The sequence below is a fragment of the Prunus mume genome, linkage group LG3 (assembly GCF_029339155.1).
Source record: "Prunus mume cultivar Tortuosa linkage group LG3, ASM2933915v1, whole genome shotgun sequence".
Lineage (NCBI taxonomy): Eukaryota > Viridiplantae > Streptophyta > Magnoliopsida > Rosales > Rosaceae > Prunus > Prunus mume.
The window spans coordinates 13,796,942-13,823,772 of NC_142700.1; the positions used below are offsets into that span (position 1 = coordinate 13,796,942).

Consider the following 26,831-nt stretch of genomic DNA (forward strand, 5'->3'; position numbering starts at 1 on the left):
TCCATGTGTTTGAGAGTTACTTTTTCTTGAACATTATGTATCGGATGCGGATCCTCTGTTTGTGTATTGTATGTTTGGATCTGATTAGGTTTTAATTGTAGCTTGCCACTTCACTCTTCTACTGATATAATGGCTAATAAATTGACATGTCCTATATTAGTCATTTTTCTTAAGAAACCAAATGCCATTCTGCCATTCAGGTTACTAAATCAAATTGGGAAAAAACCGGTCCCAACTTCGGAACTTCCTATATATGTGTAAGGCAATTAAGTTGCCTATGTATGCCACAACTGCTGCTTCTTTTTCTTCTTCTTCTGCCTCTCTGTAATCTTCTTAACCAAAGTCTAAGAACCATGAATTTTTTGGACGTGGGCGAGGCTAAGAAGCAGGTCTTGTTTTCATTGCCAACAACTCTTACCAATGTGATGTTTAACTTCATCATTTTGGTGGCTGTGATGTTTTCTGGCCACCTTGGTCAGCTTCAACTAGCTGCTGCAAACCTAGCCATTTCATGGGCTAATGCCACTGGCCTTGCTGTTGTGGTAATAATATTACTACTCATAATTAATTTCTCCAGTTATATGTGTGTGTGTGTGTGTGTGTGTGTGTGTTTCAATAATAGTAAGAATATAATTTATGTTTATGTTTATGTTATAATGTGCTCACTCACTCATTTCTTTTGCATTTTCGTTTGCATTGCGAATTAGTTTAATGGTAATTTTACACTTGACCATAATTTAATTTCTTGGATTATGTATTGAAGAATTGATAATACAATATAACACAATTGCTAGTTACTTATTTTATTTTAACTTATTTGTTCTTTCGTTTTTGGTTTAGAGTGGCTTAAGTGGAGCTCTTGAGACCCTTTGTGGGCAAGCCTTTGGTGCAAAGCAGTATGGCATGTTAGGCCAGTACCTGCAAGCCTCATGCCTAATATCCTTGCTAGCTTCCTTGCTTATTTCCTCACTTTGGTTCTTTTCGGAGCCAGTTTTGTTTCGTTGCTACACCAAGACCCAGAGGCCTCAAAACTCTTGGCGGTCTTTGTGAAGTTGTTCATTCCTGGGTTGGTTGCGATTGGAATCCTCCAAAACGTTCAGAGATTTCTTCAAACTCAGTCTGCTGTTGTCGTCCCTTTCATATTCTCCTTCATCAGCCTTGCCCTTCACATAGGCCTCACCTATTCTCTTGTCCACTTCACTCCTCTGGGCTTCAGAGCTGTTCCACTTGCAGCATCCATCTCCCTCTGCTTCTCTCTTCTTATGTTCGCCGTCTACGTTCTTCGTTCAAAGAAATTTGAGTCTACATGGGAAGGTTTCTCCTTGGCATCACTCAGTCATGTCCCTGCTGTTTTGAGGCTTGGCCTCCCTGGTGCAGCAGTGGAATGGTATAAATTTTTCTTTTTTAATACTGTTGGAGTTTAGAGTGTATTGCTCTGATACTGTTGTTGTGTTGTGTGTGAAGGGGTTTAGGAAAAATAGGACACATATGAAACAAAGTGAGTTTATTAGATGGGAGGAGAATAGTACATAGTTTAGTGTAGCTAATTGGCCTCCTAGTGGTGTAGCTATTGACCGTGGCGGAACCAAGTTAAAGGCTAATCTGGTATGTAGCCCATGGATGCTTTTGGGTGGAAAAAAAATCATACCTATATTTGACTTGTTTTAAATATAGCTCAGTATGTATTAATTTATTAAAGTTCAAAAAATACCAATTTGCTCTATGAATTTAGTTGCATGAAAGTAATAAAAATACATAGTAAAATAGGTATACTTTCAATTTCGTTGTTGAACACATTTTTATTTTGATAATATCAGTTTTCTTGTTGCATTTAATGTGTATTTGTTTTATGTTAAAATTTATTGGAAATTAGTTAATGGAAGCTATGAATTAGTGTGGTTTATATGATTTAATATATACTTTTATTTCTAGAAAGGCTATAAAACTGTAAGTACAAAAGAAAAAAAAAATTAATTAGATTACCCTAAACACTTTAGCTAGCTCACGTGTTGAAAAATTCCTCATTCCGCTCTTTTGGCTACCTATCTTCTAAATTTATGACTCCCACCCATCAACCAGGTTGATGGGTCAGCTCTTGGCTCCCTTAGTAGCTTAGGTAGGGAGTTCTCTTGGCTAGACCACACCCCATTAGGTTGGGTAGCTCTTTTTGTAGCTCCACTTTGTTTGAATCTTGCCGCCATTCACCAGCCACCGACTTGGGCTTGCAATATTTATTTATGTGATGCCGAGCATCTTCTTCCAAGTTAATACTCATGATTTTGTTTTCAACTCCAAACTGACATTCCTCTATCCTTTAGATCTTGATTTATCTAGAATTGTTTAGATCCTTTCATCACAAATGAGCATTAGTACTTTCAACAAATACAAAGAGGATCCTCTGTGGATCCCTAACTAAGCTTTGGAGCCACACTATTTGGAAAATTACAAAACCAGATACAAAGGTTATGAAGTTGATGATCAAGATTTGAATTACTTGAAAAATCTGCCAACAGCGTATCGATAACAAGCGAAAACAAGCGCCGAGGGGATGTTGATCACCCTCTAACAAATTGATTAAAATTTGAGAATCCCCTTCCACGCATAAGCAAGATCATCCTAGCCTTTTAGCCCAAATAAGTCCATTCTTCAGGTTTTTTTCAGGTATATCTTTAGAACTTGTTGCACTGATCAATTTTGTATCTTTTTGCTACGTATAAATCTATCTATCCAGCTTAGAAGAGTGGACCTCTGAGATTCTAGTGTTCATGGAAGGAGCATTTCCACATCCAACACAGAGCACATCCCTACTTGGGATGTGTAAGTAAGTTTTATAAATATTTTCTTTGTTTTATTTATTTTGATGTAAATTATAGTGTCAATGTGGAGTTAATTGCTTATATGGTGTCATACGGCGTCAGTGCTGCTGTCAGGTCTGTGAAATAACAACCCTCTATTTATCCTTCAAATTAATTGAATTTTTCAATCAATTATGTGTTCAAAATAATTACATTTGTTTACATAAATATAACATTGTGGCAGCGCGAGAGTTTCAAACGAACTGGGAGCAGGCAATCCAGAGAAAGCCAAGAGGGCCATGACTGTGGCTCTTAAGCTCTCTGGCTTTGTTGCTTTCGTTCTTGGTCTGGCACTGGAAATTGGCCACAATTTCTGGGCTGGCTTATTCAGTGGCAACCCAGAAATAGTAAAAGAATTTGCATCCATGACACCTTTCGTTGCGGTTTCGGTGATCGTTGAACCTCTACAAGGTGTTGTTCTAGGTAAAAAAGAACACAAATCGACATTTTCCATTAAACTCTGGTTACATTTTTCCTGTTTTCATTTTCTTGAGCATGCATGAGAAATGATTTTTGGGGTTGGGGGTTCTTCCTTTCAGGTGTGGTCACAGGATGCGGGTGGCAAAAGTTGGCCTGCTGTTTTAAATCTGGCCACATATCTGGTTGGCGTGGCTATTTCCGGCCTTCATGGGTTCAAGACCAAGCTACATGCTAAAGTGAGACATTGTTAGCTAAGTTGATTTGTTCTGTTTTATTTCGTTGGTGTTGCATTATTTGATGTTTGTTCTTAACTTCATTATATTATGGTTTCAGGGGTTGTGGATTGGACTAATTTGTGGCATCACTTGTCAAACCAGCATAATTTTGCTCAACGTATTGCTCAAGAATTGGGGCCCTCGATCCGATATTACCTGATCTGATACCCAATAGACAATCTTTTCTGTTCCAACAAATAAGAAAAACAGATCTTTGTTAAGGTTTTGCTTAGACTTGAGTCCATAAATCAGATCTCTATTTCGGTACAAGAAGAAGGAGCTCCATCGACGTGCTTCGCATGCATGCATGGTGCGTGTGCACGTTTGAAGAGAGAGACAAAATAAAATGAGAACTGCTATACATTGTGGCTACTCAAAATCTACAGGGCAGTCCACACACAACATCAATCTCAAAAAGGCCCCTAATTCAAACCGGCCCAACCCTCAGTACAACAAAGTGCACAAAACAAACAATGAAAAAACGGGTAACATAAATTCTAGCTCACCACCACGACAGCCTGCATCAAAACATTGCTTTACAATGTTAGACATTTCACCTAGGATGGAAAAAGTACTAAAGAAAGGGCAAAAAAGAAATGCGAATTCCGGAACTGATGCATTAGAAAAGAAAGGATTGTGAAGAAACAACACAGGACTAATGCCAGCTTGAACAACACTATTTTCTTGAAACTCAAAGCTGTAGTCTGTACATTAAATGAAAAATGATAAATTTGAATTCTAGTATGTCAAACAACTAGCACTGATTCCATTTTCACAAAGTCAAAAGGCTTCTTCCAAAAATCGAATTGATTTTCCCTTGGTTTGGCTAACATTTATTCCTATGAAAGAACCCCGGATTTTGTAAATACCTCATTGCGTTAACTTCACAAAACAGGGCAGCTTTTGTTTTTTTTTTTTTTCCAATGTCATGACGTTTGTCCATTTCGCTTTTTGACTTTGTTAAACACATTAAAATCAATGAAACGGAGAAAACTAACAAGAGCCAGAAATTAGAGAATCTAGTGGTACACACCAAGATTTTTAAAAGTCTCCGCCGTTGGTAGTGCAGGCAATGACATCTCTGCAAAACAATAGTAGTAGCCATGAGGTCATGGACTTCACATAAAATGGTAAATATTCTATAAATATAATCTCTGTAGTATCTGTCATATAGTAGATATTATTAAGAAAAATGGCAACAACAGTTATGCTTTGACCAATCAGTTACCAGGTGCACAAAGGGACACCGATGAAATTGAGGAAGACGAAGGCCACGGTGCTGCAATGTTGTCGCTCAAATCACATATAAAGCTGATGCCTGTTACATTGTCAAAAATCACATCTGAAGGCAAGCTTTTAAGTAGACACCCTGCATTTGAGCAAAACCAAAGTTATCAATTTAATAAGAATAATGATTACCAACTTCGCATGCAAGGGAATTCCTTTCATTTCTGTCAAGTACAAACAAGAGAACATGAAAACCAACCCCACACTCTAGAACACCTGGGATATGTACATTTAGGATGCAATACGTTAAACCACCTGAGCTAACGCCCATTTAAGTAAGTCACACTATTAGCATTGTAACCAACATTATTATAAAGCATCCACAACGCAGTCCAAAGAAAATTTCCCAGAATACATTTTCAGTCACACATGAAGCACACAATGCTTTTAAGCATCAGGTATTCTTATATTTCTTCGAAAATAACTACTGGAACGAATAAAGCTATACAGAATGCTACAGAAGATTGGATATCAAATCATGGGAATGAATATAATGAATACATAAAGGAAACAGGAAAAAAAAATTGAACATATCCTACCTTGTTGACCATATGCTGCTTCAGTGCCCACAGGGATCCAGAAGAAAAAAAAATAGATCAGATACAGTAAGGAAAAGAGGCAGAAAATTTGAATGACATAGCAGGATCAGTACCTTGAATGCTGAAGTCTTTCAAGTCAACATCACAAAGCTCATAAACATTTTCCATTACCCCGCCTTTCCTCAACATGGACCCAAACACTGTAGCACAGATTATAGCTTGTTTATTTGTAATCAACATTTGCTTTTGTATTCCAGAGATGTAAGTGTTTAATGAGCTACAGCAGGAAGGACTAGGGGCAGCAACATTGCGACATGCTTGAACTACTTCTGAAGGCTGCTTAAAATCCAAAGGACAAACTGCACAAGTGAGAATCATTTTCATGAGAAGAGATGTACACTACAAGACAAGTCCAAAAATACACCACTTAAAGATGTAATCATCAAGTTGTACAAACCAAATAAAATGTGAATAGTTCACGTACTAGTTAAGCAAGCCAAATCTCAAACTTAAAAACTCCAGAGCAAAAGTGGGTAAACAAACGCAAAGGTTTATCATTTTTCTGTTCACAAAGCCAGCGCATCTTAATTTCTTGTTGCTCAGGAATTGACGTGGATTTTTGTGTTCAACAGTTTCCAGTTCCTGGGTTACAGTTAACAATTATAATACAAATGCTGGAATATTTACCAAAATTACAATACCGGAAAAAATATATATATTTGATGCAGCACTAATTCGTTAGAGCACATGATTTGGTAATTAGTGAATCAAGGTTGTGAAACTGTTGTTCAAAACACAACCAAAATCTAGAATTTTCATACAAGTATGGCATGATATTCAGCGCATATATCTCTTGAGATATTTTCCATCACCGAACATTAATCACTGTAAAAGTATACATATACATTAGGTTAAATAATTATTAGTGAAAAAGAACAAATGATTAAGTTACCCTATAAGATGGCTATGAAAATTAACATAACTCAAACACTTCATACTATAAAGAACTAAACAACAATGGTAATACTAGAGATGGGAATCCTTCATGGCCCATGAAAGGTTAGACATAAAATTAATAGTATGGTTCATAAAAGAAAAGAAAGTACCAAATACTGATTTTTTTTAAGTTTCCTTTTTCTTCAACCATCGACTCAAACAAATTGTCTTTTCTTTTTCTTTCTTGGCTCTTAAAATTTCAGATTTCAATAAATGGAGGAACCTTCTTACTGCATGCATTGCTCTTTTGTATTCCTCATTTATTCATTTCCGACCAATAGGCAAGACAAAAAACTTAACATGAAATTAGATGCTCAAACCGCAGTTCCTAAAGTTTAAAATAAATTGGTCGTGTACATAACTTAATAGTGTACCTTTGTTAACTTTGCAGGCAGATAATATTCGAAATGCAGTATTCGCAGCATCTGACGAGAGTTTCCTCGAAAGATATGTAAAAACCACTCCTTTACAATCACTTAGAGTATCAGTGTAGTTAAGCCCACCCACTAAATTTTTGTTCTCATTCATCATCAATTGTTTTCCTGAGATTTGACGTGCAGCATCCATGATTGCAAGCTGGCAGATTGGTCTGCAGCACTCTTTAAGAGGATCAACAGTTGTGCAGGCCTCCAGTAATCCACTTGTATTTACTATTTTATCAAAGGCACTAATGTCCTTCACTGGACAGGACCCACCTGTAAGATTTGATGAATTTATGGAGCAAAGTGTAGCTATTGTACTGTTTGCACCCCTGCTGGCTAAGATACTGATGATATCTGTAAAACAATCATTTGCGACTGAATTTTGCAAAACCAACTTATCGGGCTTGAAGCTGTCGAGACCCGGGAAGATACGGATCAAACTACTAAACTGTGGGCAACATATTACATTTCCTACAAGTGCTGCTAGGGGTTGAGAACAATCAGATGCGGTTTTTTCCATTACACTTGATATAGTAGAGAAATTTACAGGACATTTCCCAGTTAAAACAGGCTCATATCTTGTCGGAAAAGTTGGGTACATTGGTGCCAAAGGTTCATCTGCAGGATTTGGGTAATGTGGAATAACAGCTGGTGATATTTCTATGGGATCAAAAAACCCAGTAGTAGGTGGATTAGCCAGGCCTAGCTCTGCCATTGAAGAAACATGACTTCGGTTAAATACTGTCTGCACTGCCACGACATCTTGAAAACTGGATAACCAGATAAAGAATAACAACTGACAGCACAAATAACCTGCAGCCACATATAAGCCTGTCTTCAGAAGTTATGGCAAGGAATATAACTACAGAACCCATATATTGCAAGTTTAGATATGTTTAAAGAAAAAAGGTACCAAAAGAATCAACTCAAGGGATACCTAATTGATACCCATCCTGCAGTCATAACAGCACAACACTAGGGAACGGGACCTTGATGTATCACCACATATTAAGTACTATGAATTCACAATACCCATCTTTTTGCCTCTTCCTACTATAGAAATATGCAAGCTAGCTATAATAAATACAAACTTACACTTATGATGAACAACAGTCTGAAAACAGTCCATAACTCCCAAAGCCCTCGGGTACCATTGAGATTTACATAAGTAAATGGTACTTTAGTTGGTGATAGGCCCAAAAATTGCTCGTGCCAATGTAGCAATACCTATGAAACCATCAAGATCAGCAAATACACAAGGAGAAGTCATTAACTCATATCGAGTGCAGATAAAAAGATATAAATGTACTACCAATATAATTTTGTTTTTTTTGGATGAATAATTTTCTTAGAATATATATACATAATCCACCTGTTACAGAATTCATAATCACAAACCCAAATAGATACAAACTTGCACTCGCAAATAGGCCTAATACTGGTTGGTGTGTCTAGTAGTGTGACCATGTTCTTCCATTCTTCAGAAACCAAAGAACTCAAGCATACCACCATACATTTTCATTTCTCTGACAAGAAGCCAATGATAAACCGCAAAAATCGAAAATTTTTATATATATATATATATATATAATTTTTATAAATAAAAAAAAATTAAAAAAGGAAGCTAGAAAACTGAAAATCCAGAGAGAACGGAAGCTAAAAGAACTCATGACAGCTCACAACACCAATTGAAAATTTAATCTTTTACCCTCCTTTTGGGAATCAAGAAAGGAAGGAAAAGTAAAGGAACCAAATCCATTAACAAATCTGAAATTTCACATTTGTTTTAATCTTAGAAAAATGAAAAGAAAAGGAGAACTTTAACTACCAATAACAAGTTGCACCTTTTTACCTGTATTTTCCCACACTTTCTCAGCCACCAAACAGCAGATAATTACAGATATACAAGCAAATAACGGAAAAAAAAAATACCCAAAAGAAACAGAAAAGTACCTGAAGATGTTGACGCCATTGAACATAGTTTTCAGTAAGAAATTGAACGGTTTTCGAGGTTCGCGAACCTGAACCCGATCAAGCCAGCATGGTTTTCAGGTCGATGGAATCGGGTCAATTTGGATACCCGAAATCTGAGCTGAGCTGAAATGGTGAACTGATCACTCGGACTGTGTTTTCAGTAACTGCTTTTGAGGTTGGATGTAGTGGACGACAGCGGTCTCTACCTTTTGCCTTTTTTGACTTCTACGGTTCTGCCCATTTGACCCGGGTCTCGGGTCTCGGGTCTCGGGTCTCGGGTCTCGGGTCTCGGGCCCATCAAGCTGTGCAGTTCAAGGCCCAGGACGTGGTCAAGGCCTATCCGGGTCGCCCGACAATCAAATCGGTGTATTTATGGACCAACCATCGAAACGGTGCGTTTTGTGATGCATAGCCTGCGAGGGTTTGGGGGGTTTATATCTTTCTACAGCATCTCTCTCTCTCTCTCTCTCCCTGTCTCAAATTATCAAAATTCCATTTCTTCACTGAGAAATGCGTTGATTTCGATCAATGGATCATGAAGCGATTTAATTTTGATTTGGGTTTGGCTTCAATGAATTGATTCTTACAAGTTCCAGCAACAGCTCTATTCTTATCTCTCTTCCAGGTTTTTTCTGTTTCTCTTCCGACATTTTCACTAATTTTTTATATTAGAAAATAGTGTATGTGCATACAAAAAGGGGTACGCATATTTCCTTATGTTTTTGCGGTTTTCGTGTTTGGGTTTCTTCTGTGTCGTTGAACTGCAATTCAATTTTTGTTTGTCTGCTCTTGTTTGGTGCTGGGAAAATGGAAAGACCCAAGTTAATTTCTTTACCCAAAGTTAGGAATTTGTTTCCAATCCATCAATTTATAAGAGCAGCTTCTGAGATGAGATTCAAATGCTGTTATATTTTACCGCATCCAGATTCAGGGTTCTGAACTTAGATAGTCAAGTTCCCAAAGTTTATATGTGTACTTGTGCTTCTCTATACAGATGCATATATCTTTTCTTTTTTATGTTATAATGCTTTGTTTGGTCTATGGGCAAATGGGTTTATTGGTTGTGAAGTGAGCAACTAATTATCCTCCCTCAAATGAGTGGAATTCATTAGATGTTCTTTTAGCAGAATTGGGGACTAATTACCCTCACTTTCTTGCATCTCTTTTTCTATCAGATCAAGATTTGGGGTTTTGAATTAGTAAAGTTTCCAAATTTGGTGTGTGTGCGTGTGTGTGTGTCACTGTGTATGTATATTGAACTTAATTGAGTTGAGGAATTGCTGTAGGTCTATCATGGATGCTTAAGAGGTTTATTTATGATTTTAGGATATTCTGTACGGGTGGTGTGGCACAGTAGATTACTTCCTTGGCAAAAATACCGCGGCGGCTATGCAGAATCTTCACCGTGTTATATCCCGTCTTTCCTCAACTTCACTTGGCACAAGCACGAGCGCTGCAAAGTTTCTGAGAGAGAAAAGTAAACCCACTTTGGGAAACAATGATGTGCTTTCATTGAAGAATGGTATCGAAGCTTCTCAATTTATCACCTCCCGTTTTTTTTCTTTCAAATCTGGAGGTGATGGTGAAAATAATGGCAAAGATGAGTGGGACAAACCCCAGGGTGGAACAATTAGCAATAATGCATCCGGTGATTTGGGTTGGGATTCTTTATCCACATGGTCGACTGGATTGACCAAGGAGCATTTTGATGGAGAGGTGGTTGGCAGACAGAAAAGTGGAGACGACACATCTCAATCTTCAGTCATCTCTGATCTGCAAGAGATTGAGGATAGAATAAAGGAACTGGAGGCAGAGAACCGGAAAAGTAAGCGGTTTGTGGATGGATGGGGAGAGAGATTAAAAGAGGTAAGTGCGCTTTTGAAGCAAGTGCGTGAGCCGGGTGCAAGGGGGTCTTATCTCAAGGACTCAGAGAAGGCCGAGATGTATCGGTTGCACAAGGAAAATCCTGAGGTTTACACTGTTGAGCGGCTGGCCAAGGATTATAGAATTATGAGGCAGAGAGTGCATGCCATTCTTTGGCTCAAGGAGCTGGAGGAAGAAGAGGAAAAAAAGCTTGGTCGTCCTTTAGATAATTCTGTTGAGCTCCTGCTTGACACCTGTCCTGAGTAAGATATCAATTTGGAAGCATTACTTTTTTGACAGTGAAGGTTTCTTGATGTGTTAATTGTAGTTGCAATTATCTTTATTAGTGATTTCACTTCTGCTTTATGCATTGGCTAGCGGTGCATAGCTGATTTAATAGCCCCCTTGTATTTCTCATAGTGCTTGAATATTTTCCTCTTTTCAGATTTTTCAATTCTCATGACCGTGAATTCCATGTCGCTTCCCTTCCTTACAAACCTGACTTCAAGGTTATGCCAGAGGGTTGGGATGGTAGCACCAGAGATCTGGACGAAGTCCACTATGAGATCTCCATGAAAGAAGATGAAATGCTTTATCAAGAATTTGTCCAGAGGATGAACTTCAACAAAAAGAAAGTAAGTTCCACAAGCCTCACATTTCCATGAGAAAGAGAGAGAGTCCAACATTGGAAATATAATAAAAAATTTAGCTAGTACTGTATTACAAAGTATTACTGCTATATTTGGCGAGTCTTAAGTGACAGATTACGTAAGTCTTAACTGGTGATGTTGGTTGACAATTAGGTAACTGAAGTTAAGTGCCATGTCCAGTGGGGTGTTTACAGCTTTTGATTGTTTACCGTATGGGTTTGCCTGTGGTTCCACTTTCTGGTTATTGGAGTTGAATTTAGTGGGATATTGGTTGAGTCTGTGATGTGGCTTGACAGATAGGGTGATTGAAGTTTAAATGCCATGTGCGATTGGGTGTTTGCAGCTTTTGATTGTTTGTGCTGTGGATTTGTCTATTATTCCACTTTCTGGTTCTTAGGAGATGAATTTAGTGGGATATTGGTTATCAAGTGAGTACGTGGTGGTATTTTGCCAAACAGAAAAGAATGGCCACTGGTAAGGTAAAGGAACAGGGGAATTTTTGGACACTCAGGTTCTATTGACTCGCCAAATGAAAGAGGCTTTGCTGCTTGTCTTTGCTCCACTTTCTTTGCCATTAAAGACTGGTGTTGATAACCAAGGTTTTGCATAGGGTGATTCGAGGCTTTTTTTTTTTTTTCTCTGTCTACGTTCTGCCCACTGAGCTGCAGATCGACTCTGCAGTTTTATAATGAATACCTCCATATTTTGTGTTCACGCTTTCTTTGGCCCTTTTACTGATGGTTTCACTTGTGTGTAGATGAAGGGGGAGGTTTTCTGCCACAAGCATAGTCGTCGTCGTACTTCGGATGGGTGGAATTTTACAGTGGAGAAACTGGGACCCAGAGGAAAGCGTGGAGGTGGTGGTGGCTGGAAGTTTGTAAGCCAGCCAGATGGTTCCAGCCGACCACTGAATGAAATGGAGAAAATGTACGTGAAGCGAGAAACACCCCGCCGCAGACGCAAGATCCTTCCCTGATGATGAAATCTTTTGTTATCGAGTTAGATGTTACTTATAAGAATATTTGTAGTAGTTGCAAATTTTGTGTGTTCTGCTCCATATGCATTTCTACCATTGTTAATCATAGACCTTTTTCGCAGATTTTTGGCATTGTATCTTTTGCTTAGGTTTATGGTTCAGCAGCTGATGGCCTTCACCAACCTATTTCCTTCCCAATACAACCGATTCACTAATAATAATCACGGAACGGTATCTTTAGATGCCTTCATATCTTCTGTTTTTTCTATTCTCTTTCAAGAAGCGTCTAAGAGTATCTCCAATCGATATGTCAAAGTGCCACATAGACATGAAATGACAAAAATTAAAGGTTAAAGTTGCTCCAATTGAATAGTCAAATTTTATATAGATTTGAAGGCTCGAAGAGAGATGTCAAAATAGGAATACTAGCAACCTTCTCCTTTAGACCTTCTTCCTTTTTCTCATGACATGTGTCATTTTCCTTACACTTAAAACAATGTCATTAATACATTATATAAATTAATTTTTGCTTTCCAAGTTTACCCTTATTAAATGCATTCAATTTATCCCAAAAAATATTTACAACATTTTTACCATCTTATTACCTTTTTTTTAAGCATCAGCTTTTTTAAAAGAAAATGTCAACTTTTTCAAAAAAGGAAACGTCTATTTTTTTTTTCTAACACAAAAGAAATGTCAAATTTCTATTTTATAGAGGAAAAAAAAAAAGTCCTTCACATCCATAAGCACCCCAATGGTACAGAGTTTACAGACAAACAAATTTTTTTTTTCAAAGGAAATTGCTTGATTGCATTTTTTATACTACTAAATAAAATAAATATCCCCCAAATCTGAGTAGAAACAAAAGAACACATTTTAATATTAGCAATGGTTACAAAACACCAAATCTTTATACAATATTATAGTTTGATGGGGAAAAAAATTTCCAGAGTCTAGTAGTATAAACAAAAGATGATTAATCTTCCCAAACTTCACATCTTTTCAGCACAATAATACTTCAAAAATGAAAAAACCATACCTTTGGCCTTAGACTTGGAGTGAGGGAAGCTGAACAAGACTATTGGCAAAGAACAAAGTTGGTTGAATTGAAATTTTATTAACACAGTCAAATTAGTTCATGGGCAGAGATGCAGAAAAAGAGTGCATTTTGTGGTTGAGAGTTGGAAAGTCATGGAGAATTCTTTTGAGCGATAAAGCAAGGAGAAGACGCTTTAGCTTCTACCAAGGGCAAATATGGAAATATAATTATTGTTTTTTTTTTTGGATAATTAATGACATTGTTTTAAGTGTAAGGAGACGACACATATCATGAAGAAAAAAAAAATATCCAAAGGAGAATGTTAGAGAGAAGGTTGCTAACATATCAAAAAACTTAATGTCAAATATTATTTTAAATTTTTTTTTAATCATGAACCCTACTATCATTTACTATGTTTTAACAATTTTTGCATCATATGGGCCTTATTTATTTTTTAAATATAATAAAATAATATGATATTTGGGATTTCGGGTGGAGTTAAATTTTTTCTAAAGTGTCAAATTGTAACATAAGCCATCAAATTCAAATTTAATATTTTGCATTACACATCTCCCTTGGAGATACTCTAACTAATGACATTACTTTTAACTCTTATTGATAGCCAAGTTTACTGTGGTTGTGTTAACCTAGAAATAACTTGATTTTTCTAGACTCTCTGTCATCACCTCTCTTTCCTCTCTTTTGTTTTTTTATTTTTTATTTTTTAATCATGAGTCCGTCACATGTAAAACACTTGTAGCCCAGTATCATGTTAGTAGCCGTTGGTTGATCTAAAGTTCAAAAGTTATTCCTATATCCCATATGTTAACTATTCGAATCATCATTCTCCAGTTCTTACAAAAGTAAATATTATTTTATTAAATAAAATTATTTTTCTTTTTTAGACAAATAATAGAATTTATACAAGATACTTTTATTATGGGGCCAATACATCCACAACAAAACTACACCCCACATGAGGTTAATAACAATTAAGTATCGAACTTATCACAAATTTATATATCATTATCATTATCCATGTAAGTCGAACTAAGACCTATTACAGTCAAGTGGAAGAATACACCACTAGACCAAAAATTAGTTGGTTACAAAAAAAAACACATTATTTGACTCGGATATCTTTTCTCATGCTTAATGAAATTCCAAATTTATTCTATATACAAATAATAAAAAAATATACAAGCAACTATAGTTTGCCGCGCTCAGCTTGTTATATATCAATTTTTACAATTAATTATCAATTAAAGATTCTTTAGTATTACCTTCGTTGAGTTTAACCTGCACAAATCACCCAATTAGTTACCACCATTCCCGCCATGAAAGTGATAACCATTGAAGGGAAAAAAAAAAGTGACATTGGGATAAATCAGATCAGATAGCATAGATGATATATCTTTATGAGGAAAAAAAAAAAAGGTTGGACTTTTTCTTCTTTTTTATTTATTATTTTCCTGCCTTTCTTCTGTACATGCGTACACTGCAGAGAGAGAGAAGCACCAACAGGCACCGAAAAAACAGAAAAAAGCAACATGGTCATTTTGTAGAGCAACCATGAACAACAATAGTAATCAAAGCTCCGACAGAGAAGAAAATCACTCAAAGAAAGAAAATCCTATCTCAACCCTCGATTCAAGATTCAACCAAACCCTCAGAAATGTTCAAGGGTACCAATCCAGTTCCCTGCGTATATATGATTTTTGTTCGTTTCTCATTTCTTATTGATATTTGCTTGTGATTTTCCTCAGATTTGAAAACCCATTCAGGAAAAGTTTATATCTTTCTAATCAACTATTAAACTGTCACTAATTAGAATGCCGTTTCTCACTCGTTAATGGCTCCAGTTCATTGCATTGAGGATTTGACTTGGTCCTAACACGTAAAGTATAGCTTTTGATTTTTCAAATTGTAAGAGTTGGTTGAGAAAAGGATTATGGGAAGTTTTTTGGTTTCGATATATTAGATCAGAATCAGTGAGAAAAGTAGTGTGATTTGGGAGATCTCTGTTCGTAAATTGGATAAATTCATTCATGCTCTGTTCTTTTTGGTTGGTGGGAAAATGTGGCAACACAGAAGCAATCAGACCATTTTAATTTAGGGTGAATATGTGATTCATAGTTCTGATCTGTTGCTTCTGCTTAGTTTACTCGGCCACAGATTTTGTAAGATTGACCTCAAATTGATGTCACATACCGGAAAATTGGTGGGTATTACATTCTGACTTTTACTGGATTTATTTTCTTGACCCAAGCATGTGCTAAGGTGTCTTAGATTCCTAGTGTAAAATAGTTTGGTTCATTATATGTAATAATCATATGGTGAAAATTCTGGTATATTATTGCCATTAATATTATCCAAATCTAGCAAATATAATTGCATTTGGTATTAAAATTCCCTTGTTGTGCTTATCAAATTATAAGAACATTGCATTAGATTTTCTAAGCCTTCTAAGTTCTAAAAACATGACTCCTTTCCATTGTTTCATTATATAATTTTCTATCTAATATCTCTAGTGTCTGGAAACCTAGCAGTTTGTGATGAAAGCTAAATGTTGTTCTAAACAAATCAAACGTATTGTTTGTAATATTAGTTCAATATCTTATTATTTATGTTGTGATTATATTTTTCTGATATCTAGGTTGCTCAAAGGTCGTAGTATGCCTGGTAAAGTATTACTAACCAGGAGATCAAACATGCTAGATCATTCAAAATTACAAGAACCCTCTCTCAATTATGGAAGGAGCTTCTCATTCAATGATGCTGATACAAGTGATCACATAGCCAAGGCGTTAGAGGTTTATTTTGATATCCTTTTTGTCTAATAAATTTGAAAAGAACATACCATTTGCCATAGTTGATTGGCTGAAAATTCTACTGATACTTTTACTTCTAAAATAGGAAGAAGTTGAAAGCCTAAGCAATCCCAACAATAATGCAAATTCAAATAAGTTTAAATCATCAACTTCGAATGTTGAGAATCTTTCCAAAGGAGCTCAAAAATCCGTCATGGGAGCTAGAGCTACGGATTCTACAAGAGTTATGAAGTTCACAAAGGTTCTTTCAGGGACAACAGTCATATTAGGTATAAGGACTCTCTCTTTAAACTTCCCCCCTTTCCCCTGCTTTTCTTCTCTCCCACCACTCTATTCATGAAGGTTATATAAAGGTAAAATGTTTTTTTTTTCTCAGTATGTTCTGATGGTGCTTGGATGATTTGTTAGAATCTGTTAATATACTCTTATTTCATTCCATCCATACAAACCCTATAGCCATACACTACAACTCCACATGAGTTCGTGTTTTTCCCCTCCAAAAGGATAGTGCTTCTCAGAAACCATAAAAATGCATGGCCAAGCTTCCGTGAACATTTTGTGCCAAAGCTTTAAAGAAGCAGAGCAATGGAGAAAAAAGGGTCAATATTTTCAGCCTCCCCTTTGCACATAATACACCCATGATTAGATAGACTAACTTTAGGCCTCTTTTGAACCACAAGTTTTTACTCTACCACGAGCAGTAATCTAAAGAATATTTTTACACAGTACTTTTGCCCCTCCAAATCATATGATAGGGGTTGAAAAGGGGCAGAGATGACTCATCAATCAACCTATGTAAAATAACACCTAAAATGCCCAAGGACTGAAGAGTCCAATTCTATCTGGTGTTAAAACTGCAAATTTCTATAGAGATTGAAACTCCAGCTTTATGGAAAGAAGGAGACATAAGACTTATTGGCAATTGATACATTATGAGAGTTGGGTAGTCTATAAAGACATGGAAAATTTGCACACAGGAGACTCCCTGCTATGCACGGGACCTCCCAAAACCTAATCCGTCCCCAGTCCCCAGTACTACACGGAGATAAGGAGAGAACGAAATGATACCCTGGCATATTGTTTGTTGCGTTTTAGCTTCACAATGTTGTACAGTCCTATCATCATGATTATTGGGCATCCTTATGATGTTAAATCTAAATTTCACACTTGTTATTGTTACTGGTATGCAGAAGCATTTCATTCAGGCAGCTTAGGCCACTATTTTGATTAATTTGTTACCTCTACAACAATTTCCTTTTAGCACTAATTGAGCTGTGGATATATATTTTTGTTTCCTTCTTTTTCGAATTTAGTCTTTAATTGTTTATGTAGAGAAGTTGCATGAGTTGGCTTGGAGTGGGGTACCACCATATATGCGGCCAGATGTATGGAGGCTTCTTTTGGTAAGCTCGCTGCTTCTGTAATAATGACATAGAAGCTGCAAGGTCCTCCCTGTGGCCCACTTTCTTTATTTACCTTGTCTTTTCCTTTTGTATTCTATATTTCTCTTCATTGCAAGTTTAAAACGTTTGATGCATGCAGTTGGGTTATAGGTGTCTAGTTCATTCAGTGGTGTCCAATGTTCAGCCCATGCTTTGAACTTGAAGTTTTATGCATGTGTTACTTCGTTATATCACTTTTCGTTTTAACTTTTTTCTTTCTTGTGAATTTTTTTTTTCTATAATTGGAGTGGAAGTTCTGAAGCATGTATTTGAAGATAGCATTATGTCTTAGAAAAGGGGTTCACTTTATTTGCCTTTTTGTTAACCTTGATTGCCTTTATCTAGTAAACATTGTGGCTTTTTTGAATTTAAAATATGAACTGACAACAGGGATATGCACCATCTAATTCAGATAGAAGGGAGGGAGTTCTAAGAAGGAAACGCCTTGAGTATCTTGACTGTGCTTCTCAGTACTATGACATTCCGGATACTGAGCGGTCAGAAGATGAGATAAATATGCTTCGCCAGGTGTTTTAAATGTTAAAAAAGCTCCCATCTTTCTTAGTTCTAATATGTGGCTCCTGGTTTTTACAATTACCTTTGTTGTCCTTGTTAGATTGCTGTTGATTGCCCAAGAACTGTGCCAGATGTATCTTTCTTTCAGCAAGAGCAAGTCCAAAAATCCCTGGAGCGCATCCTTTACACATGGTTAATACTACATTTGCCCATATATCCTTGGTCATTGCTGGATTTTTTGTAACATCAAATGTGTTCATACAAGGAAAAGAGAAATGATTGCATGAAGTGTTATTGATTGTGCTAAGTTGCATCTATTGGGTCTGCTGATTCCTAAAAACAAAAGTGTAAAATCTGCAACTGATTTAAAGGTGTATGATTTTTTAATCTAGGAATTCCAGTCCATTTATCTTTGTTATAGGGTTCATCTAACGGGCTTTGGTTCATTACACATGTTGATTATCTTGAAATGACAGCATGGAACAGTGATACGATTTTATTTTTTTTCTACATTTTGTCCTGTTTAGAGATTTAGAGGTTCACTATTACTAATCAGACGTGAATGAGAATTTCTGTCTTTGCCCTATTGGTTTTCCCAAAGTAGGTCTAGCTCTGAACTGTCTGAGATAGTATGTCAAGTTGATAGTGACTTGTTTGAGTTAATATGTACATATTTTCTACACTATCTTTCGGTAGGTTTAATGTTCTTGACATTGTGCATTTAGAGGGCTGGCATGGGGCATGATTCTCATATTGTAATTGTCACTTAACTATACATGTTTGCTACATTTCCGCTGCTATTTAGTCATTTTAATCAGGATGTTTAAAGGGCCTAGGTTTATTTCATGGGGTTTTCATGGTAGGTCTCTATGTAGATGTGGACCAAGCAGGGAGAAATAGTGAGTAGTGACAAAAGCTCTTCTATACACATAATTTGCCTCAGTTATGTGACGCTTCCTTTTTCTTCCCTCTTCCTCTAATTGAGAAATTTAGCCTATCAGATGCAGATAACAATTCCTGGTACCTTGATAGCGTGAATTGTTTCTTTTATATTTTCTGAGCAGTTTTTGGAGTCCAACAGTTTAGCTTCAAAAAAAAAAAAAAACTGGTCTAGATGTGGAGTTTGCTTTCAAGATGCCATCATTTTATTCTATTTCTTTTTCTTTAATTATCTAATTTTTTAATTTTTATGATTATTAGTTTTGTCTTTTCAAGTTACTTCTCATGTATTTCAGGGCCATTCGACATCCTGCAAGTGGATATGTTCAGGGAATAAATGATCTTGTTACTCCCTTTCTAGTTGTTTTCTTGTCCGAATACTTAGATGGGAGTGTGGATAATTGGTCGATCTCCGATTTGTCTCCTGATAAAATATCTAATATAGAGGCTGATTGCTATTGGTGCCTATCAAATTTATTAGAAGGTATGCAAGACCATTACACTTTTGCTCAGCCAGGAATCCAGAGGCTTGTGTTTAAGCTAAAGGAAGTGGTCAGGCGGATTGATGGTAACTCCCCTTTTTTGCTTTTATTTTCTGCTTCTTGCACGCTTTTACTGGATCAAGTGAATCAACCGATGCTTCTACGCTTGTATATGTACTTATAAGCTTCATTTTGGTTAATTTTGCTAGACCTATTTTGAATAGGCTGTCTCTTCTATTATGCATGGGGGTAGCTGAGATGTGGGATGGAGTGAAGTTTTGGGCGGCGTTATGGGCTTCGGTTACTCCTGTTTTTAAGGATTTGGCTGTCTTTTCTATTATGCGAGATTTGTTAGCGGTTGTGAAGTGATATGTTGCTATTTTCTCTTTTCCTGGGTGGCCTCCTTGTTTGTTCTTGTCCTTCTTTCCTTTGTTTGTTTTGGTCTTGATATTGCTGTTTTATTTTGTTTTGCTCTTGTGGATCCACTTGCTTGTTTCTTTGTTTATCTCTTTTGAATTTATAAAGTTTCTATTCAATAAATAAATAAATAGGGAAGTCTATTTTTGCTCGGGCGTAATTTTCATTATGGAAATCTCTTTGCTTTTCTGTATGTATATTTGGACTTATACACAGCCACCAAGAGATACAAATGGCATGGCTTCACATATGGCTTTGGCCGGGCTAAAGAATGGAATGTTGTAAGCATGTAGAATCAGATCAAATGAAGTTTATATTTGTAGTGTTAATTCAGAAACACTATAATAAAAGAAAAGAAATATGCTTCATATATTTTCCCCAAAAAGAAAATGCTTCACATATTATAATGAAAAATCAAATAGGTTGTTCGTTATATTGGGCGCACTGGGGCATTTTCAGTTTCTCTGAATCTCGTGATGCAATAAAATGTTGTTGCACATCATATTATAGTGAGAGTTTGTTATAAGTGAATTCTGGCGAGAGCAGTTTTTGGGGAGTTGGTTTTGTTGAAGGAAAGACCAACTTTTGCTCTTATACTCCTCAGACTTCCATTTAATATCTTCAGACACTGGCAATACCTCATGCTCTAGGATGCATGAAACACGTCAAAGTTCTGCTATCATCTTTGATGTACGTACTCATTTTTTTTTCCTTTACTGCACTAGAACCTGTATCCAGACACGTGGAGGAGCAAGGGCTGGAATTTCTTCAATTTGCTTTCCGGTGGTTCAACTGTCTTTTAATACGCGAGGTTTGCTTCTACAGATCTCTTCTCTGTATTTGCTGTCGTTTCCTCTTTGTAAAATATATTTGTGCGCAGTGCATAAAGTTGACCAACTGTAATCTTGAGGTTTACTTGAATTGTGGTAGAATAATTCTAAACAGATTTGGCCTGGACCTGTGCTTTTATCATTAATTGCAAAGCTAATGGAAATTCTTTCTTTTTGCTGCTTAGATTCCTTTCCATCTCATTTCTCGTCTGTGGGATACCTATCTTGCCGAAGGAGATGCATTGCCAGATTTCCTTGTGTATATATTTGCCAGTTTTCTTTTAACGGTAAGATAGAAACTGTTACCACTGCAAACATATAGTTTCCTTGGTTTCGTTACATATTTGGATGCATTAGCTGTGAGCATGTGATAAGGAAGCGTGTACTTTTATTTATTTGTCCATTATCAAGTTCGCTGTCCAATTGGTAAATTATGGGGGGGGTCTACAGGCTATCCTTTTTGACAGCTTTGGTTATGGAAAAAATCTCATCGTTTATGATAATTTTGACTCTTTATATAAGGTTTTAATGACCTTTTGAATTGCATTCATTGCATGCAACACGTTCATCATTGAAATGCACTGTAGATTACTTTCCATTTAACAGAAATGGTGGACATAAATGCATTCTTGCTCACCAATCAAGTATCACTATGTATCATTAGCTTTTTTGCTATATTTCCTGGCCCATGTTTACCATTTCTCCAGGGTTTTTCTGTACTTGTATACCTTATGGGATGGTAACTACTTTTGGGTGGTGGTTCTATTGAGATCCCTTTTTGGTCCACTAATTGTTTTACTTTGTTTTTATTCTCTCAACTCCAAATTTTACCCTTGAATAAAACTACAACACTTTTCCTTTTTGAATAAATTGTAGATTCATGTAGAATGACTTTTGTTCCTTTGTTACTTTTCTTTTGCTCGAGTCAATTTGACAGCCGATAATCTGAAAGGCTATTTTCTGTGTTATTTGGCTATATATTCCTTTATGTTCTTGCTGTAAAGCCATGGTCTGCTTAAACTGCTCTAGATTTTTCGTTCATAACAGAATGGATGCCAATAACTTGAAATCCACTATGATTCGATATGCAGTGGTCAGATGAGCTTCTGAAGCTTGATTTCCAAGAGTTGGTTATGTTTCTTCAACACCTTCCCACTAATAACTGGACTCACCAAGAGCTGGAGATGGTGCTTTCAAGAGCTTTCATGTGGCACAGTATGTTCAAAAGCTCTCCTAGACATTTGGCCAGCTAAAAAGGGAATTTGTAATATTCATTATCTACCGTCGTCTCTGAATTTTGTTTTTCTTTTTTCTATTTATAATTTTCCGTTTTGTTGTTCTTGATGTCGTTTACTACAATTTTTTTTCTCATATGGCGGAGGCCCCTGGCTCCTTGCCCATATTATATGTATCAGGTGTCTCTAATATTTGTATTTGCAAGCATTTCTTTGTAGATTTGCCTTTGAGCAATGGAGGAAAAGGGAAAAACAGACTTTGTATTGATTTGTTCTTACTTCATGGAACTGAGCTAACGGAACCCGTAATCAAAGACATTTCTCGTAATTGTTATTAATGTGACCACAAAGTCCGGGTACAATTTCTTTTGCCACCCATCTGAAGGTGCTGCCATGGAAGCTGATGGCTTAGCAAGTTTTCTTATGTTTGAAATACTCAAAATTGTAAATAAAACAATTTAAAAGTACGTGGGTGGCATGAGTAGTTCATTGGGTGACAAGTCCGTTTCTCTTTCTTAAAAAGAAGAGAAAATGATGGCATAGAGGCCCAATCGAACATAGAGTGCTCTTAAGTCCCAGGTTTTAGTGGTTGAGCTGGAAAAAACCAACCCCTTAATCACCTTTCTTGTTTCGGTCATTTACTTTGTGTTGTACACCGTTTTAAGGTTAGGGGATGCTAAATTAAACAAAAACCATTGCTTAGTACAACACACATATATATATTGAAATATAATTTTCTTTAGGGTGACAACCAAACTAATTTTTTACTTGATACGAAATCCCTAATTTTAATTATATACTCCATCATTTTACATTTTATATTAACTATCTACTCATTATCAATCCTATCAAAAAATCAAACGAAATGTACTTTATTAAAAATACTCATTAAGAAATTTTGAACGGTACAAAATTTAGAGTTTAGGTACGAGAATAAGAGATGTTGAAAGGGTAGCAATGATAGTGAGAAAAGGAAAGAAGGAAATTACAAAGAAAGAAAGGGGCACTTTAAAATTTGGTTAAGAAAAGTATGATTGTATTAATAAGACAATAGCCTCAAAGAAGATTGAGGGGGAAAGAGAGAGAGAGAGAGGGGGGGGGGGGATGGGGTGTGGAGGTGGGGACTCTATTTTCAAAGGAAAGTTTAAAGAGAGTTATTATTCACACTCTAAAAAAGTTATCATGGGCACTCATCCTTATATAAATATATGATAAAAATTGCAAATTGAGGAGTGCAAGATGTCTTTTTTACAAGTTATAATAACAATTCCCAATTTACAATACAAGTAGACAACATAGAATTAGAATTATCAATAAAGGACATACTAGTGTAGTGGGTTGGAGTAATTACTCTCTCTGGAAAAAGTTTTGAGTTCGAGTCCTGACATTCATATAGTGTATGTGAATTTAGTATGCTATCGTCTCTCTTAATAAATAAAAAAATTAAATAAATAAATAAAGGAGTATCATCCGCAATGCAAATTAAGGAAAGAATTGGCAAAATATATCGTTTCTATACATCAGTATTTGTATACACATCCATTCTTTATATAAGAACTGACAAAATAATGGAGTTTTATTGCCTGCCAATCTTATCTATTGCGTTGCTTTTTGTGTTTATTTTTTCTTATTCAAATAAAATCTTTAATTTAGGAGTTGAGTTTATCTATGCCGCCACCACCACAATAACCGTGACAAATAAGGAAATCAAAATTTCTAATCCGCATCACCTTTGAACCTTTGACAGCCCACACCACACATGACACACCACAATAAATTCCCAATAAAACCGTTAGGTCGGTAGGATGACGCCACGTGTGAACCTTCAATATGGCAGAAAATCAACGACAGCCAATTCATGAAACGTACGTAGCTATATCATATTTGACACGCATAAAGGCTCCTGCAACGGTAAGAAAAACAAGGCCTTATGGGCAAATCTTTATAACTCAGGCCCCTTACCAGCTTTTGTTTCCATCTTCTCTCTCTCCCTTCCCAACTTTCTTTCTCTGCGGAGATCTTTTTCTTTCTTTGGTGCTGTGCTTGTGCATCTAAATCTCTATCCCTTTTCACTTTCACTGCTTATATATATACATATAGGGCAACAGAAACAGTGAAGCTGATCATCTTGTTTTCTGATTTGTTTGTTTTCATTTTTCTCTCATGGAGTTTGGGAGATTTGCTTGGCTTGTGTTGCTGGTTTGCTTTGGGTTGTGTTTCTCTTCCACACAAGCATACAGATTCTATGTTGGTGGGAGAGATGGGTGGGTCTTGAACCCCTCTGAGAACTACATCCAGTGGTCTGGGAGGAACAGGTTCCAGGTCAATAACACTCTATGTAAGATGCTCAAATCTCTCTCTCTCTCTCTCTCTCTCTCTCTCTCTCTCTCTCTCTAATATTTTATAGGTTCTTTGTTGTCGATCATTTTCTGAGTCTGATCCTCTTTAGATGTCTTTTTTTTTTCGTATTGTGCGTAGTCTAAAATTACATTTGAACTCTCAAACTGAAAACAACATAAGCACGATATCAGAACAGAAAATGACACTTTGTGTTAGTGCGCAAATTTCTCGCTTTTTCCTGATATCGAGCTTATGTCTAAAACGAAGACATAGTAGGACAAAAAATTTAAAACATAAATTAGAGATCCTATATTTCTGCTTAATTTTTTGGACTAGTTTGGTAATTTCTTGGAAACTTCTAATTGCTTGTTTGAATGCTTGTGACACATACAGATTTCAAGTACAAGAAAGGAACAGACTCAGTGCTTGTGGTGAACAAGGATGACTACTTCAAGTGCAACACCAAGAACCCAATTCAAAAGCTAGATGGTGGTGACTCAGAGTTCACCCTTGATAGGTCTGGGCCATTCTACTTCATCAGTGGGCAAAATGGTAATTGTGACAAGGGCCAGAAACTCTCCATAGTTGTCTTGGCTGTTAGGCACCACAACAAACCAAACCCTCCTACTGTTGCTCCCACAACTCCCCCTAGCACCAGCCCTACCTCCCCATCCCCCAAATCTCCATCTCCTCAGTACCCACATCACCCTCCTGGGACCTCACCATCACCAGCACCAGTGGCTAACCCTCCAGCCACCTCCCCATCACCAGTGGGCTATCCTCCTGCCACCTCCCCATCACCAGGGGGCTACCCTCCTGCCACCTCCCCATCAACAGTGGGCTACCCTCCTGCCACCTCCCCATCACCAGTGGGCTACCCTCCTGCCACCTCCCCATCACCAGTGGGCTACCCTCCGGCCACCTCACCATCCCCATCTACATCATCTCCAGGGCTAGCGCCAGTTCCATCTTCATCCCCGACTCTTACTCCATCTCTTTCTCCCCCCTCACCGCCCCCCGAGGGGTCCACACCGGCCCCTTCCTCAGAGTCTGCGGGCCCCACACTGGCTCCTTCCTCAGGGTCTGCGGGCCCCACACCGCCGGGAACCGTTGCTTCGCCGCCGCCCGGGACAGCGGACTCGACGGCTCCGGGACCGGCGGGAAGTGGAGCGTCGCATAGTGTAACGGCTCCTTCGAGCGTGTTGGTGGCTTCCGCCGTTGTTTTTATCAGTGTGGCTCTGATGAGCAGCTTTGTGCAGGGTGGTGCTGTTTGAAATAATAATGGAATAAATTGTGGGGTGTTTTTTTTAAAAAATTTATAATGATTTTATTAGGATTTCTTAGTTTTTTTTTAATTATCTTATTTTAGATTTTATTACATACCTTAGAACTTGAGAGGAATTTGTTACGGGTTTATTTTTATTTATTTATTCTAGTTCAATAAAATCGTAATAATAAATTGTTATCTGAGATATAATTTTGTGTTTTTATTTATTTATGAAATTTTGATCATTTCTTTTTCCACATTATCTTTTAATATATTTCTATCAGTCACTCCTTGATTGATTTGCTTGGTTAATTTAAGTTTGAAAAGGACAGGAGGGGGATCGTGCGCCACATTATTAGTTAGAAAAGATCGTTTGGTATAAATTGTTGGAAAAAAAATACATTAAATTGTAGGAGAGCATTGGGAGAAAAAATCGTATTCGCGTAATATATGTGAGTTTAGTAGGTATTTTGCGTTTGATAATTTTAAATTAGAGCAAGTGGATAGAATTATAACTGAAAAGTATTTTGCAGTTTAACTGTCTAAAAGTCATTCAAACTTTGGGTCGTCGAGTAGTTCAATAGATTTTTCGCATCACATGCATAAATAGTGGTCAAGATTGAAGAATTTACGTGATGGAAAATGGATCACATTTTTGCGCACTACATTGGCTGTTTACGTAGCCAGGTTATGATTTTGGTCCTAGTAGTTTGGCGAAACTTTAATTTTTTATTCCTATAATTTCAATTGTCACGATTCGAGGCTTTCAAGAAGTCCAATTTTACACGTGAAAATTCATCCAAACTATGATGGGAGCAAAATTATAATTTGGCATAAGTTTACTGCACTAATTTTCATAATCACGTATTACGTAAATTGTCACATCGTGTGATTAATTAGTACGTGTAGAAATGTAGATTGTAGTGTGAAAACCCTTTTTGGGCTCTTGGCGTTTTTCTGAATCTAACAGGCACTGCATGACTTGTCGCGTCTTCTTGACGTGTGCTTCTTCTGTGCTTCAATGGCCACGGTAGAATTTACATGACCAGTTAAAAATAGCTAGTTTTTATCTTTTTTCATAGGGTTGGGGTGAAAATTTTGGTAGGCAATGCTGTAGGCATGAGTTTCTGATCAGAAGGTTGAAATGCATGTGTCTTCTCGCTATTGGGAAGGTTAAATTGTGAATTAAAATTGTAAAATTGGGAATTAAAAAGAGTTTTACTATTTATAGTATTA

The 26,831-nt window shown here is 36.8% G+C and overlaps 4 protein-coding genes and 1 pseudogene across 8 annotated transcripts; 4 read left to right on the forward strand and 1 right to left on the reverse strand.

The window, feature by feature from the left end:
• The first annotated feature begins 353 nt into the window (after positions 1 to 353).
• LOC103326322 (protein DETOXIFICATION 18-like) lies at positions 354 to 3,710 on the forward strand (annotated as a pseudogene).
• A 38-nt stretch (positions 3,711 to 3,748) lies between these two features.
• Positions 3,749 to 8,981, reverse strand: LOC103326190 (putative GPI-anchored protein At1g61900). 3 transcript variants are annotated; one of them, XM_008228388.2, is made up of 8 exons: positions 8,748 to 8,981; positions 7,890 to 8,021; positions 6,747 to 7,607; positions 5,490 to 5,735; positions 5,377 to 5,391; positions 4,779 to 4,919; positions 4,584 to 4,631; positions 3,749 to 4,068 (listed from the first exon to the last, which is right to left on the reverse strand). In XM_008228388.2, exons 2-8 carry the CDS (start codon positions 7,921 to 7,923, stop codon positions 3,995 to 3,997), a joined length of 1,419 nt encoding a protein of 472 aa, XP_008226610.2. In that variant the 5' UTR covers positions 7,924 to 8,021; positions 8,748 to 8,981; the 3' UTR covers positions 3,749 to 3,994. The 3 variants fall into 3 exon arrangements, with proteins under 3 accessions (XP_008226610.2, XP_008226609.2, XP_016648770.2); XM_008228387.3 differs by having other exon boundaries at positions 5,377 to 5,394; XM_016793284.2 differs by lacking the exon at positions 5,377 to 5,391.
• A 193-nt stretch (positions 8,982 to 9,174) lies between these two features.
• Positions 9,175 to 12,378, forward strand: GCD1 (ribosomal protein L20). Of its 2 annotated transcripts, none has more exons than XM_008228389.3 (4): positions 9,175 to 9,393; positions 10,095 to 10,894; positions 11,077 to 11,266; positions 12,039 to 12,378. In XM_008228389.3, exons 2-4 carry the CDS (start codon positions 10,158 to 10,160, stop codon positions 12,255 to 12,257), a joined length of 1,146 nt encoding a protein of 381 aa, XP_008226611.2. In that variant the 5' UTR covers positions 9,175 to 9,393; positions 10,095 to 10,157; the 3' UTR covers positions 12,258 to 12,378. The 2 variants fall into 2 exon arrangements, with proteins under 2 accessions (XP_008226611.2, XP_016648769.2); XM_016793283.2 differs by having other exon boundaries at positions 9,223 to 9,393; positions 10,055 to 10,894.
• Positions 12,379 to 14,764: 2,386 nt separating this feature from the next.
• LOC103326192 (uncharacterized) lies at positions 14,765 to 22,254 on the forward strand. 2 transcript variants are annotated; one of them, XM_089048105.1, is made up of 10 exons: positions 14,765 to 14,981; positions 15,953 to 16,109; positions 16,213 to 16,396; positions 17,460 to 17,530; positions 17,960 to 18,097; positions 18,186 to 18,277; positions 19,321 to 19,592; positions 20,649 to 20,734; positions 20,939 to 21,040; positions 21,801 to 22,254. In XM_089048105.1, the coding sequence occupies exons 1-10, from the start codon at positions 14,869 to 14,871 to the stop codon at positions 21,813 to 21,815; spliced, it is 1,230 nt and encodes a 409-aa protein (XP_088904231.1). In that variant the 5' UTR covers positions 14,765 to 14,868; the 3' UTR covers positions 21,816 to 22,254. The 2 variants fall into 2 exon arrangements, with proteins under 2 accessions (XP_088904231.1, XP_008226612.2); XM_008228390.3 differs by having other exon boundaries at positions 14,769 to 14,981; positions 21,845 to 22,254.
• A 1,599-nt stretch (positions 22,255 to 23,853) lies between these two features.
• LOC103326193 (uncharacterized) lies at positions 23,854 to 25,805 on the forward strand. The gene is made up of 2 exons (XM_008228391.3): positions 23,854 to 24,326; positions 24,722 to 25,805. The coding sequence occupies exons 1-2, from the start codon at positions 24,152 to 24,154 to the stop codon at positions 25,600 to 25,602; spliced, it is 1,056 nt and encodes a 351-aa protein (XP_008226613.2). The 5' UTR covers positions 23,854 to 24,151; the 3' UTR covers positions 25,603 to 25,805.
• The last annotated feature ends 1,026 nt before the right edge of the window (positions 25,806 to 26,831 follow it).